Source organism: Palaemon carinicauda, chromosome 35 (assembly GCF_036898095.1).
Source record: "Palaemon carinicauda isolate YSFRI2023 chromosome 35, ASM3689809v2, whole genome shotgun sequence".
Classification (NCBI taxonomy): Eukaryota; Metazoa; Arthropoda; class Malacostraca; order Decapoda; family Palaemonidae; genus Palaemon; species Palaemon carinicauda.
Window position 1 is genome coordinate 63375843 of NC_090759.1, and position 21036 is coordinate 63396878.

General features: G+C 36.5%; 1 protein-coding gene and 1 long non-coding RNA gene across 2 annotated transcripts in view; one reads left to right on the plus strand and one right to left on the minus strand.

Annotated features, from left to right (window-relative positions):
- LOC137627798 (uncharacterized) overlaps nt 1-21036 on the plus strand; it is a 173818-nt gene that overhangs the window by 135615 nt on the left and 17167 nt on the right. The gene's annotated exons all lie outside the window — the stretch shown is intronic.
- Ser (Serrate) overlaps nt 1-21036 on the minus strand; it is a gene marked incomplete in the record, with an annotated part of 98830 nt that overhangs the window by 21577 nt on the left and 56217 nt on the right. Inside the window, 1 exon segment of the mRNA XM_068359151.1 lies at nt 6380-6513. Within this exon segment, the coding sequence (XP_068215252.1) occupies nt 6380-6513 (134 nt within the window).

Consider the following 21036-nt stretch of genomic DNA (forward strand, 5'->3'; position numbering starts at 1 on the left):
AATATATATCGATTTATGGGGAGGACAGAGCGAGGGAGAGAAATTCTTCAGCTGTTTATAATCCTCCATCTGGCCACCTTAATCTCACATCAAAGACGCAAAATAAATGACAAACGATTCTACTCAGAGGGACACAGTTAATGTTGGGGTGGGGGGGGGGGGGTCATTGGATAGGGTAAGAATAACTCTCCAAATGATATAAGAGATGGGGGAAGGGGAGAGGGAACACCAGTAGCAGTCGGCTCAATCACCCCCTCCTCAACATATACCCACCTCCTAAAAATCACCGATCTCCCCTTTAGGGTATATACAAGTATGTAGATGGGGGGATGTACAGTATATGGGTAGGGGTAACGGGGATGCTGTAATCCCATTAATTAGTGATGAGAGCCGGGGGGGGGGGGTCCCTCTCAAAACAAGTGGTGGAATAACCGAGTTTGCGATGTTGAAATATCTGCCACTGGGGAGGATAACAGGTGTAGTGGACTCCAAGAGAAGAGGGTTACGTGGAGAGAAGAGCGTTTTACGTTTTGCAGGGTGAGGCGAAAAATATAATATGAGGTAAAGAAATACCACATATCATGGAAAGAAAAAATGGAAATATTCAACCTGTCTTGGGAAGAAAAAATAGGAAAATTCAATCCAGTAGGAATATATGTAAACTAAGTAACATCAATAAAACTAATAATAATCAATATGTTATGTTCATGGGGTTTAAATGTTGCTCTAATATTCGCACTAGAGCTACTACTAACGAGAAATGTGCATATTCTCAAAATGATGATGGTTTCAATTCAAATATAAAATCATAAAAGAATAATAACTCCTTTTTTAACTACTTCCTAAACACAGCCAACTTGATGGCCTAAACTAATGACGGTGGATAACCCTAGGGATGTGAGTATGGAGGGCGGGGGTGGGGGGGTAGGGAGTGTCTGTGATAACACCCTCCCCCAAAAAACCCCACTGGAGAAACCCCCCTCCCCTCCTTCCCTAGCTCCGGAAAACAGGGTGGACAAACTCCCAAAGGGAATCACTTGAAGTCTGCTACAACGAATATGAGGGGGATGGAGGGGCATCTAAGGGGTTGATCTTTCATTTTGGGACAATATTTTATATAAAAATTGACCATCGGGTTCCATTTGATGGTATTCCATTCATAAGGGAATACTCGAAAAAATAGTTGATGTACATAGATTTATTGCCATTTTTTATTGTAAATTAATTATTTTTGTTTTTACTGTGATTTATTACCATTTTCAATCACTGAAAATTAATTCGTTTTTGTTTTACACCGAAGGAACTTTAATAACACATTTTACGATTAATTATTATTTTGGTAATGAAATATACTGTAAATGATAAAAGCGTGGCATATTTTCACAATGCGCGATGTGTTCTGATTGTACTGTATGTGTATAAGCGAAAATTTACTTTACTCAATGTAGCTCTTATTGAAAAGAATAAAAAAAATTAAAGAAAATTAATTTTTTTTTCTGGATGGTGATTCTGAAATGAAAACGGCTAATAGAAATATAGAACTACGAAAGATTAATTGAAGCTTAAGTAATATACTAATTATTGATTATAACTAATTAATATAAGGATACAAAAGCAAATAAATAAAAACTGGGGAGGGTAAAAATTGGAGCAACTCAAAAAGTACAACCTAGTGACCAACTCGCCGCAGCAGGGCCGTTAATTCCCCGTCATCATAAACACTGGAATCCCTTAATCCAATCGAATCCACTTCCTTTGCATTAAGGATAAAAGTTACGAGGTTTCGATCCGGTGTCTGCAAAATCCATTCGAGAGCATAATGCAAAAGAGGGGGAATGTCCCTTCATTGTGGCCCGGATTCTCCTCTGGGGAGAAATTGACTGACGGCACAGGAGAAAAGGGGCAGGGGGTGATTATGCGAAGGGTGGAGATAGAATGGAAAGGAAGAGAAGACTGCGCAAAAAAAAAAAAAAAAAAAAAAATATATATATATATATATATATATATATATATATATATATATATATATATATGGATTCAGGATTCTGCCAAAATTTTTTCGAATTTAACCGAAGGGGAAATCCGGAGAAAGATTTGGAATAATGGAAAAATGAAGGATGCAGAAATATTAAAATTAACGAAACTCGAAAAGGAAATCCCAAAAATTAAGAAAAATAAAGAAAATCTGAAGACAATAAAACAACGTGGGTTAGCTAAAGTGACCAGCCCATAATTTTGAAAATATGAATATCATACCTGAAGAAAGGTTCATGACATCAAAGGCAAAGCAATAATCCTTGGAAATGCTAATACCTTGAACAGTTTGCGATAAAACTAATGATTGAGACGAAAACGTCAGGCAAAGTAAACAAACGAAAAATATAGCGAGATAATGAACCTAAACCTCAAGATTAGCTTAGAATAATGCTGATAAATTTGCAGCCTTGAAAGATAGTCAAAAGAGAGAAGACCCAATCTTCCCTTTGCCAAAAAGGAAAATCAAATTTATCGCTTCTGTTAAAATAGGCGCTGATTATTCGTACTCTCTCGTCATTTTCTTCTTAAATTTCCCTCTCATAAATATAAAAGGTTCTGCCTTTATCTCCAGCCTTCTATATTTATTATCTGTCTTCAGAAATTTTCATAAAAGGCGTGAAAGATGGAGATACTTCGCGCTTGATTATTCTTACCGACCCACAATTTTATTTTTAGGTTCCATCTAATGGAGAGATGAAATGAAGAATGCAAGCACTAATATTATATATATATATATATATATATATATATATATATATATATATATATATATATATATATAATCGGGTAATAAAGAGAGCATTTATAATTTTTTTGAGGGGTTGGGGTGGGCAAACGCAAGTAACGACACGCAAAAAAAAAAAAAATCAATTCAATTTTATGACACAATTAATCCCTATAATATTTTTCTTTATTCGATAATCAATTGCGGTAGCCTACTCGATATATCCATATCTATCAATCTGTTAGACGGGAGTTCAATACACGGGAAGTCCGTTAGTTTCAAGTAATGTCCGGAACCACACCGTTCTTGTGTGCTAGAGATGGGGATATGGAGGGGGGCTATAAGTCTCCCTGTATCTGTATAAGACATCAGGAGCCATTGGCTGGCCCTCGCTGGTCTCTATTTTGGGTGAAGATTACACTGTATGGTCGGTTACTAAGTTGTCCTGTCACTTGCCTATGTCGCACATGATCGACGTATAATATTAGCACTGAAAACTGTTGACTGTACTTTTTTTTTTTTTTATCTAGCATACCATTGGACCGTATCTGTATATTTTTCTTCTAATCCCTTTGGCTTTCTAGCTGGCGGTCCAACGTCTTCCACTTAACCAAGCCACAAAGTTCCCCCTTTTGTTGAAGAGCACATCCTTCAAAGCAGCCTTTGAAGGTCTGGTAGTACTTAGTGGACGTGTTAATACATATTATATATATATATATATATATATATATATATATATATATATATATATATATAATAACAGTTATAGTAGTTCGTGACGTAATCTGTGTGTGTGTGTGTGTGTGTATATATATCTCATATATATATATATATATATATATATATATATATATATATATAATAACAGTTATAGTAGTTCGTGACGTAATCTGTGTGTGTGTGTGTGTGTGTATATATATCTCATATATATATATATATATATATATATATATAGAGAGAGAGAGAGGAGAGGAGAGAGAGAGAGAGAGAGAGAGAGAGCCTTACATTCTACTTTTATCTAAGAAGGACATCTTTTAATGCAGCATAAGCAAATCTGCCTAGATAAGCTCTAGGAGATTACGTCCCTCTTCCATCGCAGGGTTTCTGATAAGCGGATATCAGATGGGAACACATACGCACAAACATGAACGAGCGTGCGCTCCCTCGTGCTTGGTGGCCATCAAACACCATCAGAAAATTAATTGTAGATGAAGGGAGTATGGGGAAAAATAAATTATAATTTTAGTTCGGCATAGTTAATATTAGAGAGAGAGAGAGAGAGAGAGAGAGAGAGAGAGAGAGAGAGAGAGAGAGAGAGAGAGAGAGAGAGTCTTGCATAAGGGGCCTGGCAGATTTTCAGTTTCATATATCAATTTTCTCCCTCATAAAGCAATCTCCCCGAGGTGATATTCTCCTCAAGAGAAAATTAAAACATAAAACCTATTTCCACGCTCTTCCCAGCATTGTGTTTATGAAAACAATGTACCAACAGAAGCGTAACGAGAGACAAGAGTAAGAAAAAAAGGAAGAAAGAAGGAAGGCAAGCAGGAACCCGGTGTTACTGCATAATTACTGGCCCGAGTGATGAAGCGAAAGAAAAGAAAAAATATTGTTTCTCTACTGGTTCAACAAGATTCATTCCACGGTGGTCATTATTGACCGCAGAATCATGGAGATGGTTTGCTGTTCAACTAAGCAAGACCGCTACCAATATATTGAGAGAGAGAGAGAGAGAGAGAGAGAGAGAGAGAGAGAGAGAGAGAGAGAGAGAGAGAGAGAATTATGTTTCACTGCGCTTTTGATATAATGAGATGGCCAGATTTAATATGATACTCTTAAAGTTTGTACGTATACTGTAAGCCTATTTTATTAAAACTTACTGTACAGTTACTGGTAAGGGCATAAGTAATTTACCATATTTTAATAATTATAAACATAGATTACTACTAGTGAAGCACCTATCTTCGTATTTGATACCGATATTCCTTTCTACTTATAAAGGTAAACTGAATAAACAATACCCCTCCTGGGGATTCATTATAACAAAAAGTTATTATTGCAATGCTGGCTAAAAAAAGGTTAAAAGTTGATATTTAAGTTTTGCATTTGACAATGTTATACACTCCTAAATGGTGAGAGTAAGTCGAGGTTATACTAATTGTTGAAAGGTTGGGGATTATTGATTTAATTTGTAGTATGGTTTACGGTATTATTATACTGAAGTTGTTTTCGATAGTAAGGAGAAATTATACTATCTACTGAAAATGTCTGGCATCGAAAAGCAAGTAAATTTGGGGAGCCTATTATTATTATTATTATTATTATTATTATTATTATTATTATTATTATTATTAGTTGCTAAGCTGCAACCTTAGTATGAAAAGCGGGATGCTCTATGCCCAAAGGTTCTACCAGGGAAAATAGCCTAGCGAGGAAAGGAAATGAGGAAATAAATAAAACATTTTAAGAACAGTAACAACATTAGAATAAATCTTTCATATATAAACTATAAAAAGTTCAAAAAGAAAAAAAAAAGGAAATGAAATGTAGTACTGTTTGGTCAGTCAAAGAACCCAATAACTCTCTAGCGGTAGTATCTCAACGGGTGGCTGGTGCCCTGGCCAACCTATTACCTATAAATTTGAGAAGTAAAATGGGAATGTTGCTTCCGAAATTAATGAATGGGAAAATAATGTCACAAGGAACAGTGGAAAAATCAGCAAACTTATGAGAAATGGCCATCATCTAAAAGATTTAGAGAGGGTGGGAACTTGTAATGATAAATTGAGTTCCGCGAATATAACACGCAGTACTGTATACAATTTAAAGTTAGGAGTATCTTAATTGACAAGAAATGAAGCAACATGGTGCAAATCTTGTGACGTAGAGAAAAATGGGAAATCGAATAGCTTGCAAAGGCACCTAAAGAAAATGAAATAAAAGACTACAAGAGAACATATTTTGAAATTTACATTAGTAGGAAGAAGTAACAAAAAATTATCACTATATGTTGATGAAGAGAAAGCAGTGACATGTGAAGCTAGAGAAACATAAGAGATAAATTATTGCTGCTGTCAATGCCGATCGTATGGATAACACGCTTCTGTAGTTATCTGGAATGCGTATAAAGGTCTGTCTGTCTTCAGGGTTGTTCAAGATTAAAGAACTCGAGTTCAGGTTTGCTGCTCTAAGGATAATTTCAGATTAAGTTTTAAACTAATTGTTTCGCCGAAGATCAAAAACATATTTTTGATAAGATTTTATTTCAACATTTAAACGTAATCTATTCTGCTATTTTTTTTTCTATGTTCGGTACAGTCTCTACGTGCACGTGTATATTTTCGGACAAAAGATTTGGTTAATCTCGAAATATTTGAAATATAACAGCTAATCTCTTTCTCACCGATCCTCACTCGCTAAAATCCAAAAAAAGGTGGGCCTTTTAAATGACCATTTAATTATATTTTGTTGGAAATTGTGGGTAAGGAATTAAATAATGGAAGGAGGGAGATTAGATTGCTCCGTTTCTGTAGTTCTGAAAAGGTAACCGATGTATGAAACGCAAAATCTTTGAAACATGCCATTAACAAATGTGAAAAACTATTCTTATTAACTTACCCTGATCACACAATATTCCTCCCCAATTCAAGTGGCACACACACGTCCATGGCATACCGTCACAGTTTCCGTGTTTGCAACCGGGATAAGCGATACATTCATTGCAAAATTCTCCGGTCCAGCCTGGTCGGCATCTGTAAAGAAAGAAATTAAATAAATATTTATAACTACTAGTAAAGATTTTTTTTTTTTAGAATTTGTTATTTAATGTCTAAACAAGTTCGCGTTTATGAGAGAGAGAGAGAGAGAGAGAGAGAGAGAGAGAGAGAGAGAGAGAGAGAGATATCCGTACTTACAAAATTCTTATTTTAGATACCTAAACTTACGAAATTCTTGTTTTAGATTTAGCTGGCCAGCATGGGCTCTTTCAACAACATGAGTTTGGGCATAACAATTTCAAAGACCTGGGAAGTCAACATCCTGGCCTCCGTTAACATATTACCCGTATCCCTTCTTAATGCGTTATTTCTTGTGAATTGTCTATCACGAAAATATAACGGTGCCACGTTTCAGGCTGACGAAATTGAACATACTTACCAGCCAGCTAAATTAGTAGACCCGAGTGTTACGAAGGTTATTTTAGCCCTCATTTTTATATACTAATTTCTTCCATTATTTACCGATCTCTTCATACTCTCCTTCCTTTCTATCTCCTCCCACTTGCCTTACTTCCATATCATTCCCATCCCTTCTCTAACATAACTTGCCTAGCATTAGCACAATGCTCTATGGTTTCATTCACCTTACAATGGATAGCCATTCACCTCCCCCCACCCCTAACCCGCCTCTTCTTCCTCACTTCCAGCCCCGTCCCTTTCATCATTTTTCATTCTTGGCCGAGTGAAGGTGCAAAGGACGGCCGAGATGAAATCATGATGGGAACGACAGTCTCTCGGAGCCCGAAGAAAGGAGCAGTAGCTGTTACCCGGACGGGGAAATGATCTTCATCATAGACAGGCCAACCTGCCCGTCAAGTGATGGCAAAACGCCCTGTCAGTTGTTGCTGACGGAAGAGACAGATAGAGGAGGAAGATATGCAAGGATGTGAAAAAGATATGCCAGCGATGGAGAGAGAGAGAGAGAGAGAGAGAGAGAGAGAGAGAGAGAGAGAGAGAGTCAAGTGATTCAGTGCATATTAAGATGTGAATAAATTCTTTGCAGGAAAGAGAGAGGGGCGGACTAGCTAATAATTTAATGAATATTTAGATGCGAAAATACCCAAAGATTGCACAAGAAAGAACAATTTAATTTCTGTAATGTACAAGTTACTAAAGGAAGGGTATATAAATAAAACACAATTTTAGGAGATATCTTAGGGTAACGTACAATTACAAAAGTTGCAAAAAAAAATATTGAGGTAATATTACTACCACTATCTAGTAGTGCCACAGTACGTTTAAAATTTATTATCCAATATAATCCTATGTAGCAATATGGGGGAAAGATATATTCTTATTTTTTTTTTCTTTTTCAGTACAGAATAATCCAATAAATACTGAATTTCAGAATGCACGATCTATAACATAAAAAGTACTAACAACGATATATTTCAAAAGTGGCTGATATGGCAACTAGCCTACACGATAACCATGCATTACATAGCAATAACAATGAAAACGACATTTTAAGTAAAATAACTTTTCTAACGGGAATAAAAGGCTTTCTCTAAAGTATTCTTATGCCAAAAGGCAGATAAATATTTTAATTAGATATTTCAAACTTTTTCATGGTAGTCTGTATCCCATGAAGAACTTGTAGTTTTTTTTTTTTCCTTTTATTTTAATTTCCTTTTCTTAAGGTTCCTTACATATCTTCAAAATTAGACGTAATAATTACTAGGCGCAGATAAGCCCTTGTGATCTGAGCCTACCTGAGCAAGGCCAGTAACAAATGGCCAGGCCTTTCTTTAATAACCAAGGTCCTTTTGGATGCTGATTCCTACGTTTTAATAGCATCTCTCTCTCTCTCTCTCTCTCTCTCTCTCTCTCTCTCTCTGCGTCCGCAAGTCAGCGCTAGAAACCTTATGATGTTTATGCGTCCGTTCTTTGCGGACGAAGGTAAAAACGCGAACTCCTCCCACCGGCCAACCGCATATTAAAGTCTCACAAATGAACTGGCCGATGCTTAATTCTGTTCCGGCTTTAATTACAGGTGTATTTCGGTAGCATGCGCCGTATCAGGCCCAGGTCTATTCAGGTGTGTTCCCGGTAACTGGGTTATATATTTAATAAATGGATTTAGGCAACGTATAATTTATCAATTTTTGTTTGCGTCATTCGTTAAGTTAATGCTTCGCGTTGAATTTCAGGGATGAATATATTAATGATAATCGCGGGTTATGCTTTTAATTGCAAGCCTTTTCCAGGCCGTTTCTGCAAGATGGACCATTTGTCTGGCCTACCTCGACTACTGGAGACGATTTAAGTCTAGAAAGAATTTGAAAAAAAAAAAAAATTACGAGAGACTGACTTTTAAGAACATCTAAATGGCTTTAGATTAGAGATTGTTACTTCCATTACTTGCAATAATATCTAATAATGGTCATCAATTATAAGAAAAAATAAAAAAAGGTTGCTATATGAGAAATTTAGAAACAGAGACCAATTAAAAAGACGTAGCCTCAACTTTTATTTACGAAAAGAAATATTTAAAAGTGGAATAAAGGAGAAAGGCTTGAGAGAAAAAGAAATTATATTTCTTATATTTAAAATATAACTCCACAAAGCCGTGATGAAAGCATACAAAAGACTTCTAACAGATCTCAGCAACCATCTTAATAAAGATTTCCCTTATGTCCGCATTCATTAAAAGAAGTAAAGGAGAAAACACGAATATCTTTTACGCCAACGATAACACATGCAGATTTTTTTTTTTCATTTTTTGCACGTCTCAAGATAAGAATAATTCTAGCCTTTCTCTCACGGCAAACTGCAAAAAGTTCTTCGCCAAACGAGTTTTGACAATCAAGCATAAAATAAGGTTTGTGGGTTTAATATTTTTTTATCTATTTATGTTTTACTTTTACGTAAGCGAACTCCAACTATAAAACATCTTTTTAGGAGATACAAATAGACTCGGGTGAGAGAACTACCTCTTCAGTGAGGCATGAAGGTATTAAGCGATCGTGTCTAAGTCCGCTAAAGGAGTCTTCTACGACCTGTACGGAGATTGCAAAGGTGGGGAGAGGTTATCATAGTAGGAAGTTGGGGAGTTACAGGAGGTTATCGTTTATGGAGTATTTGACGTCCCCTTTACCCTATCTCTGTACGGGCTCGTCCTTCCCCTCCAAACCAGTCAGGGCCTCTCCCCCATGTTTACCAATGCAGAACTTCCTCAGACAAGCCATTAGGTAATGAGGTCCCCAATGCTAACAGTCACGTCGGGGTTGGTTAGCGAACATGTCGTCCTTTTGAATATAAGATCTTTTATTGCAACATTCAAAATCAAGCACCACAAGTCGAGACGGAGGGGGTGGGAAGGGGGTCCAAGGGAAATAAAATAAAAATATTGCAAGCTTAGAAAGTAGCAATGGATGTTTAAGATGTAGGAATACTTTGGACATGAAATTTAAAGAAGAAAGACCTCTAATGAAAAATCGCTCAAGGCTGAAAGAGAGAGAGAGAGAGAGAGAGAGAGAGAGAGAGAGAGAGAGAGAGAGAGAGAGCAACTGAAAGTCGATAATCAGGCCCCTTTTTGATTGCCAGACAAGCCACACCATGAAATCTAAGCTGCGGCAATGAGTTGGTTAGTTGTCGTTGAAAGTGTGGACGCGCCCGATTATCAAATTATGACTGGCATTAAGGACACTATCAAACCTATTTACGACCGCCAGCGACCGGTTGAGGGTTGCGGGAGACCCATCCTTCTCCTCCTCCTCCTAGGATGCTCCTACTCCCTACTTCTATTCAGCAATCTCTTTTACTTCTTGACTTTCTCGTCCTCTGCATCCTCTTCTACATCTCGTCTTCCTCCTACTCCTTCCTCAACTATTATTGCTACTGAGCCACTCCTTCCCCTTGATCCTCTTACCTAACAACCCGAAGGCAGGTGATCTTAATGGTGTTAGCAGCGGGGTTAGGACCAGATAGATGGGCGTGGAGGAAGGGCTTCTGACAGGAGGGACAGAGCCACCTTACCTTACTCTCCCCCGTCCCCTTTCCCATTACCACAAGGACACCCTTTCCTGAAGTACACAATATTTTTCTACTTCACCCAGGAGTCTCTTTTAAATAGCCGCCATCATAAGCAATGAACATCAACTCTTGGCTACAACCGATGATGATGGTTACGGTCTTCGGACGAAGCCACATGCACATTCTCTCTCTCTCTCTCTCTCTCCTCTCTCTCTCTCTCTCTCTCTCTCTCTCTCTCTCTAATGTTTCCTTGATTCGTAACTAACAAAACAAGACGGGTTAGTAAGGCTAAAATAAATTTTGAAACATTAATGAAAACTGAAATCATACTACAAATGTCGGTACCTCAGGTAGCCTTGTATTTCGGGGGAATATATAAAAATGACGTTTTATTCAACACCGTAATATAAAAATGTTAACAACTTCGATTAAAGTAAAAATTAAATTCAGATCGATAGCTATCTAATATATATATATATATATATATATATATATATATATAGATATATATATATATATTAAAAAATCTATAGTTAAAACGAATCCAGTATGAGCAAGGAAATAAGTGAGAAATTAGATACGGTATATAATAAAATATATTACATGTGCACTATCAGCTATTTTCCTAGTAATTAACATGGTTAAAACAATTGAAGATATAATTGATCTTAAATGTGTCATTTATTCTGATTCAAGAAGTGTCATAGAAGCCATCAAAGGTTACGCACATGAGAACCAACTAGTACAAATAAAAGACCTTAACAAATTCTATTTTCAATGGATCAATATTGAAATATGTCTGTTTCCGCCCTATGTTGGAGTTGTTAGTAATGGAAAAGCAGACTTTGCTGCTAAATTGGCAATAAATTTACCAAGAATTTGTAGTAATCTATCTTTTAAGAAATATGTAATCACAGCAAGGCATTCCATAACAAAATGGCAAACCTTGTGGAATATTGAAGTTATAAATTGAAAGAAATCAAGAGAATTGTTTCTCCGTGAGAATAAGGAGACCAGAAAAACAAAAAGAACTGAAATGATCTAAGCTAGATTACATATAGGTCATAGGAGATTGACTCAATAGATTTTTAATGTGCTTACCTCATGAGACAGTTTCCCAGTAAGTGTGACACGATTTTAACCATAAGACGGTTTTTTTTACGAATGCAGAGTTTATAGAAGACAGTAATTTATGTTTGGTCAGAAAACCATGTCTGCCATATTATCGGATTCAGTTTTTCTCTGTTTTGAAGAAGCATAGGTTTGAAAGATGAAATTTAGATTCCTATTTATCGTATATTTTTATTTATAATTTATTTTTCATCAGTTAGATTTAAATTTTTTCTTATTACTTATATCTTTTCCCTTCTATAAGGGTCGAGCTTGACTCATTGGGTTGGCAAATCTCCTATCCTTTAAATAATCCTAGGAACATATTACAAGAAAGGCTTGTTACTAAAATTACCTTCCTTCAAGTGTGGTGAAGCAATCACTAAAACTGTTGTTCGAGAAAACCACTCAAGCAAATAACATAGGTTGATAAGATGGAAGAGTTCCTTTCAAAATAGTTTAGAAAGGGGGGGTGAAGAGCTCAGCTCTCCTCTCCCCACGAGAGAGAGAGAGAGAGAGAGAGAGAGAGAGAGAGAGAGAGAGAGAGAGAGAGATTGCTGATTATCAAATCTATTCCTAAAACGGCTTCCTAAACGATGTAATAAGCGACAAAGAAACTGATTCAAATTTGCCAACAACAAACTGGGTTTCTGTTGTGATTAGGAATCTTGCTCAAGGATGATGGCCACAAAGATTATGCCTTGAAAGATATGACAAGGAGAACAAATAACAATTCTTACAGAGTTCACTTTCCTTTTAAGCATGGATGAGATAGGAAACCCAGTTGCTAATTGATATATACTCGAATGATTTCCTTATCAGTAAAAATAATTTAGGCATCTATCTGCTGAATTATGTCCTGGACCGAGGTTCTTTGCTTTGTCCCTGAACACTTCACAACCATCCATTTAGGCATTTGCGTGTAGATGTTTTCTTGCAATTGTTATGGTAATATAAGTAAATTGACATCGAACGTGTTATGACGATTATGAATTGCCAGTAATGATGATTAAAATCAAGGTCTAAAAGCCTTCATAAGAATACTGAAATTTCAAAAATCTTCGTGGGCACAGTCACACACCATATACGAGTACATACAATTATAAAAACATACCTGTATATATAAATTTTGTATATTATATTTCAAGTCCTTGATTATTTTGGTTATATTCATGATTGTTCAGAATTATTTTTGGACAGGTAAAATAATTGTTGTGCCAAGTGAGTTTTATGCTTATCTGTATATATTACTTTATTATATTTCAAGTCCTTGATTATTTTGGTTATATTCATGATTATTCAGAATTATTTTGGGACCAGTAAATTAATTTTTGTGCCCAGCGAGTTTTATTTATATTGTTATTTCAGGATTTCATCAATTTAAGAATAATGTTTTATTATTTACGTTCCGAATCTACATATCTCTCTTTTAATCAGTGAGCGAACAACATTTGCTTCTGCTCTATAATGAAGCAAATTGCACCATTAATGGTAAAGCAAAACCCGAAACACCCACGCTTAGTCATGATATATACAAATACACATCCAGTTTCTAATACAGAATTTTATCCATACTGATTATCTCTGAATGATAAGAATGTTTCAGAAAAAGATAAATAGTATATTATTATTTCCTGAAAGACTATCTTATTTTAAAAGCTCAATGACTACAGCGAAACATCAGTAGATCACTAAAATTGTCGAAGAAAATTCCCCATATAAATTCATCCAATAATATACTGTAAGTCTGATTAAGCAGGTTTATTTCTTAACTTTCATAATTTATTTCCAAGGTTTGTTATTCCGATTGGTACTAGGCGTATGTGATGCAGGAAAAATGGAAAGAGAAATGTTGAGATAGGGAAAAGTGGTAAAAATGTAATTGTATATGTGGATAGATGCATCTGTATTTTGACATGCTCTATTCATGTGAAATGAATCAACCTAGTAAGTCGGTTAACAACGTGTATAATTCAGAAGCGTTGGATGAGAGAAAGGCGTTTTTTGTTTCAAGTATGCGCAGTATTTTGGTGGGGGGAGGAGTCGAATTAGAAATATGGAGAGGTCGATGTTATGGAAATTTTTTGAACGAAGGTATAATATAACTTAGCAGTTGATGTATAAATGTGGCAGTGACCGTTGTATTTTTTTTTCTTTTTTGTCTTCTTCCTACAGCTGCTCTCCGTATGAGGAATAGCTAAACATAAGACTAAATGTAAATATATAATTTTTTTTTGGACACCGACTATACACATGTCATTTTTAAAAGTTGCCATAGTATGCAACAAGTGACCTATATGTATCGAATTGGAATACGGAATATAAAATTGTGAACTGTACATAAACTACATTAAAACGAGAACGGATGAAAACAGAAAAGAAATTTTTGTATGAAGGAAAACTCGAAAAAAAGCCGAACGTGACCGAAAGCCAAACATGATCGAAACGAGCAATAAAGACGATGACAAAGGGCAAACCGAGAGAGAAAAATGGAAGGGGCTAATAACCGTGCAAAGGCACACAAAGAGCCCACGCCATATTTTGGAACTGTGATCTCGTGAGATCATATTCATTTACTTTTATAAGTTCGACTTTTACATTATGATCCCACATGAATAAATGGAAGCCCCTTTTTTTCCTGGGAATTTTTACGCCTCAGTTGATTTCGGTTGTGGGAATGGTCCAAGAAGAACTAACCACCTGAAAGGAGCCAATGGGACAAAGTCCAGTCACTTTCACGACTGTCATTGGTGGATGAAAGGCCCAAGTTCCGCCTCATTTTATAAATGTAAGAGATCTTGACCACGCCCACTTCGTCTTGCTTCTTGTAAAGCCCCCTCCCCCCCCCCCTTCAACTGCCCTGATCTTCTTTCCTTTTAAAGGTTATGATGTTCTCCTCTACCCCCACCTTCTCTTCCTCCCCCTCGAACCAAACCCACAACTGCTTTATCTCTTCTTGTTCAACCTTCACTTATTTCCTATCTCTTTCTCCCATCCCTTTCCTTTGTCTTACTTTGTAGTTTGATCCAGTATTTTCTATAGTATCTTTAATTGTCATCTACCTCACTCATTTGGACCCAGTTTCCATTTCACAAAGAATTTCTATCTGAGAGATATCAACGTACACAATAAAAGAATCTCAAATCAGGACATTCCAGACAACATATGATTTAACGAAGTAAACACATTCATAACGTTGAATTCATATAAAATAAAATTCCCTCAACAATGTGATTACCTTTGCATGCGAAACCGAGGAAAAATAATCTCCTCGCCAGGAATTCTTATAAATAAATACCATAATCTGCTTGGAAGGAGACGGAGTTTAGGGAAGCTCCTGATGCAGAAACTCATTCTTTTAATCCCCTTCCTTGGAAGACTCTGCTTGTCTAGATCTCACTTCTTGCAACATTACATTATGATCAACTCGCATTCATCCTGGTCCAACTGTCGGACCAAATGAAACTCGGTCTCGGCTTCGGTCTTAATTTATATTTTTATTTTTCTCTTATGGTCTCCATTTTCGAGAATATATTTTTTTTTCTCCGGACTCGCATTTGGGCAATGGTGCAGCACCAACAGACGATTAGAAAAAAAAACTTTAAAAATGGGTGGGTAAGAAGGTTCCTTTACAGGTGAGACAGCCACAAGTGTCAACCTTTACGAAGATGAAATGTCTCCGTTGTCTGGAGGAGAACGTTGTACGCACCTAATAATCTGGGCGGCGATGTATCATACGCTCCCTGATATAACAGAAAAATCTTTTACTGGTGCAATGGAGAAGCCATTCATCTTGCAAAAGGGCAGGAGCAAGGAGGGAGGGGGGAAAGTAAAACCGGCATTCGATGATCCAGGCCCGAAATTACCTTCTTGGTAGCACCGCTGGTGCTGAAGATGATGTCTGTTTAAGCTTAGATGCAAAATCATACGAGTTCATTACACGCAAGAGACCCTGGTGTGTCTTACTATATTTTCTTTAAGCTGACTAATAATAGTAGCTGCCTCTTTATTTTGGGCAATTCTTGTACTGCGTTACTGAAATTTATTTCTGTAAAGTGCAAGAAAAAAAAAACTGAAAAAGACTCGTTGAACCTATACCAACCTCTCGTGAAATACTTTGAACAAAAAGTCTTGCTTTACATATAAGGTAGAAGATTTGACTTAAAGAACAACCGAGAAACCCCAAAACTACAAAATTCACAAGTAAAGCATTTTTTTTTTTAACCGATTTTAAGCACCTGGTACTCACAAAATGGCGACCTAAAGATTTCCATGTAGAACTATTTTACAAAAAATAATGCTTTAATGAAATTCACCAGATATAATATTTTCCCTTACGTACATTGTTAATGAAGTTATATTATTAATAATAATCGTCGAAAAAATACCAGGTTTACATCTCTGTGACGATGTCTGAAGAAGTATCATCGAAAGAGACCGAGAGAAAGAGAGAGAGAGAACCAGAGGCCGTCATGATGGTATCTGCAGAGCCCCAGCGCTGTCTCACGCTTGGTTTGCATTCATTAGGAGCAAATGAACAATTGTCGTACATGACACACACACTGCTGAGTACCTGTAGGTAAACAAGGTAACGGGGATTTTCCTTGGGTAGTTCAAGTGATCACACAAACGAAGAGACACGCTCTTTCTCCCCTTATCACCCACTGCCAAGAATAAAAGGACCCAAGTCATGTCCTTTACATTTTCAGGGAATGAGCGGATGCTATCTACCGGGGCTCCCTGATAAGTGTTTTGTTTAGGGTCCTTGTTTATTTTTCCACCAGTCTTCATTTGGGATACAGGCGTCCTTGTCTCTTTTTCAGATCATTACCAGAATCACAAACAGATTCTCACAAAGGCTGTTAGTGATCACACACTAGGAAGCTCGTAACCATATGAGGTATATCTTCTTAGGATTTGACTTTTTTACTCTTCTTGAAATCTCTCTTTATGACATGTTTAGTGTTGGGCTTATTCCAAGGGGTTTACGACAGATTGTCGAGTTTAGTACGGTCTCTTTGTCCCCGTTCGTATCAGATATGAATTGAATATTTTTCAAAACCTCAGAATACTAGCCATAAAAGTTTTTAGCATTTTACTTTAATTCAGAGCTGAAACTTGGCATTATTTCCAACATTTTTCAAAATTGCTCATCTTTTAATTTATCTGTACCGTAATATTTGTATGTGACTTACTTTAAATCTGGTACACAGTCACACACAAAATTTAACTGCATCTGCAATAAGAGAGAGAGAGAGAGAGAGAGAGAGAGAGAGAGAGAGAGAGAGAGATCAAGCAACTAGTCCTTCACCATCCTGCGAAGCTGGCCAAGCATAAAACTCACCGCAGGGAGAACTATTTCTCGTCTCTTTTACAACCGAGGAATTTCTTTTAGAAGCATTTAGTAAGCTTATTATCTTAATGGCCGGCTGTTGGAGTTCCGAGCCGTCACGATAATAAAAGCTGTCCTACGACTGGATTTTGGAGAAAAATATTTTGTCATATAATGGAGATTATTCCTAAGCTTGCTTGAGGAAGCTTATAGATAAGAGTGCCAGTGAAGTACATCAGCGCCGTGAGAAAGAGGGACAAATAACACTTAGAACTTGCATCCAACCTTAACATTTTGGTGGTGTTAACGACCATAGGTCATAATGAGAGCCGAAAGCCAAAGGCTTTAAGAGAGTAAGGTATGCGAGTGGAAGAGTCACACTACGTAATGCATGTATAATAATGCTGTCGCCATTCAGGAGGGCCGTGCCCGAATCTGATATCACTGCGCCCATCCCCCATTTTCTTGAAGTAAATTGCGTGTCTTGGTGAGTTGTGTCCATGGCAAGAAAAGGATAAATCAACAACACATTACTGAGGATTTTTTCCCTTTGGGGAACTCCATTCATCTCCGCATTTTGTTAAGATGCGGAGAATGAAAACTAAAAGGATTTCACAATGGGTGCAGCGAAGAATTAAACAAATGTGATTACAGAGAGAGAGAGAGAGAGAGAGAGAGAGAGAGAGAGAGAGAGAGAGAGAGTGTCAGTCCATTATTCCAGAAATGCATTATGGAATAACATTATACAAGCACATTTGAGATAAAAAGCATCCCAGTGTTTATCGTGGAATCTGCTATGTAAATGACGGCTTTAAGTAGATTACTAGTAATCTCCTCAGACATTTGCAGGTGGCTCCATGCAAGCACACGAGTGTGAAAGCACATTAACTACTGCTTACAAGAATTTTTCAATCTGCAATTGAAATAAGCAAGTGGATCAGCGAGACCGAAATCTTCCATTCTAAAGAAACTTGGCCATCTCCTCCTCCGGCAATGAAAGTTATTTTCATCAGGTCTCTCTCTCTCTCTCTCTCTCTCTCTCTCTCTCTCCTCTCTCGTAACATATGCCTTCCATTAAGGAAGATATATCTTAGAAACTTAACGAAGGTTTTCAAGATGCAAACGAAAATGCTTTGGAAAGAATATCTTAGTTGATCTTAATTTTGTCCCCAACCGCTCACAGATCAAGTTGCTTGATGAGATAATATTGATATGGTGAATAACCTGCACTCTAGGCTGCGCCAGTAACGAATTGCAGATACATATATGGTGTGCTACTACAGTATTCATATTTAATTGAAAGCTTTATTCATGGCTGAAAGACTGTAGGTATAGTACTTTGTTACGATGTCTTCTAAGGTTATGTGCATTGTTTACATACTGTACATACATACATACATATATATATGTATATGTATGTATATATATGTATGTATGCATATATATATAAATATTTATATATATAAATATATACATATATACATATATGTATGTATATGTATATATATGTATATATATATACATATATGTATGTATATATATATATGTATATATATATACATATATGTATGTATATGTATATATATATGTATATATACATATATGTATGTATATAATATATATACATTTATGTATGTATATAAACATATATGTAAACACATATATATATATAATACATATATATATATATAGAGAGAGAGAGAGAGAGAGAGAGAGAGAGAGAGAGAGAGATTAATCGTTTACCTAATTTCTCAATTCCGTAATAAAAATATATAATAAAATGTGGTAATTTAGATATAGAATTTTTTGCACTTAAAGCCTTTCTTACATAAAGGTTGTTTAACAACTTGTTCATTTTATTTACTGTTTAATACATTAGGGGATTTTTATTACTATTGAAACGAATGCAATTTCTCTTGTTTTTTTTTTTGACAGAATAATGATAATTTTAATAATAATAATAATAATAATAATTTTAAAGGTATAAAACACACAAAAAGAACCCGAACTACTACTATTGTACCCTTGGATAATTTTGACTACCGTGTTCTTAAGAGTAAGTTAAATGTGATCCTAGTGATCTTTCACACGTCCTTTTGACCCTTGAGGCAATAAACTAGGTTACTTTTAAGGTGAATCATTTTGGGTTTGGGCCAACAGCTGTCGCTGACGTTACAAAGGACGTTAGATTTCTTTTCCAAGATACAAGCATATTCTCTCTCTCTCTCTCTCTCTCTCTCTCTCTCTTCTCCTCTCTCTCTCTCTCTCTCTCCTTTGGATTGCCTGATATTTTGATATTGGGTAATGTATTCATATTCAGTGCTTGGTATATATATATATATATTATATATATATACTATATACATATATATATATATATAAAATTTATATATATACGTTATATATATAATTATGTATACAAGTAATATATATACACACACATATATAATGCATATATATACATATATATATAATATATATATACATATATATACTATATATATATAGTGTGTGTGTGTGTGTTTCTGTGCACACTATGTATTATTCAATAGCATAGAAGAATCGGTCACGTCGTTAATCTGCATTGAACATTTTCGGAAAATTGTAACCCTAAAATTGGACGTTAAATAAAAATAAAATAAAGGTTATATTTCGGCAAAAGCACATTCGCAATCATCCCTAATATCCGGAAACCGCCCGTGTTATTTCTGTATGAGGGCGTGAGTTCGTGTTTGGAAATGAGAGCGAAATAGGGATATGTGAGGATTGGGAGGGGGGAGGGGGGAGCAGGATCAGACTCCGCCCCCTTGAGCTTCTTTTCTCCCGTTAACGTCCTTATCTGGAAGTCATCGGATCGTGCATCATGTCCAATGTCTTCATTGTCATCTTCACCTGATGGATCAACTTCTAGTTTTCTCTCTCTCTCTCTCTCTCTCGTCTCTCTCTCTCTCTCTATCTCTCTCTCTCTCTATCTCTCTCTCTCTCTCTCTCTCTCAAACGACCGGTGGAAACTCCATACGAGATCCTTCACCTCTACTACCCTTTCTTTTTTTTTCCTCCTTAGCTGGAAAGGGGCGGATTGGGGTCGAGGGTTGAGATTGAGAAGGGAGTACAGGGGAAGAGGATATTAACCTTGCAAAAAGACATCATTGTTTTAGGTCACAGCCGTATTAGGCTGGGGATCATTCATATGCTCGCATTCAGGTGGATTTTAATTGCGGGTTAGGAAGCGCACAAGAAAAGTGATAGAAAAAAAATTCAGTTCAGCCAGCAGTGCTTGCCCCCGTTCCTCACAATGTTTATATCTGAGGTATTTGAAATGTTGTGTTCTAAGACGCTAGACGGGAATAAAAATATAATTATGCCGTTAGTCTCTTCGGTCTACTTATCTTATTTCCTTTAATCTCTCTCTATCCCTCTTTAATATACTCGCATAATCGAAGGCAGTTTAAAAAGAAGCAAAAAGGCGAATTATTATATTCCTATATCAAGATTTGAATGCTTGACCCCCATCTAATTTCTTTCCCTTTCTTTCTCCATTTCTTTAAAAACAAAGGAAAGAGCCCCACCTGTGATTATTCTTAATACCAAGACTTGTAGATGGGGAATTAAACAGCAGCTCTCGCACATCGTCTTAGTAACATGAACTTGGGGTTTTTCTCTTTCTACAAGATGGATATCAGCCCAAACCCACTCTTTTATCTGTTGCAGCAGACCCTTTCACGCCCAATGGCCCTTCTTGCATACTTCTACCCGTTTTCTCAGATTAAGAACAGATGAGAAAGCAACCAACCATTTTTCTTTCTTTGACAAGGTGGTCCCCCAAACTCCCCCTTTCTTAGCCATGCAAGTATGCAAAGTACGGGGGCAAAGGGGTAGATAGTGAAGGGGGTTACACCAACTCATTGTATATTTTCTTTATTGCGTAGAATATTTGCTAAGGAGAGGGGGGGGGGGGTGTCTGAACGGAAGGAGTCGCAGGCCGGATTTTACGAGCACTATCGTCCCTGCAATCATGCCGTTTTGGGTCGTCTGGTAGCTGTTATCGAGGAAGTGTGTCGTCCTACCAATCTTTTTTCGCG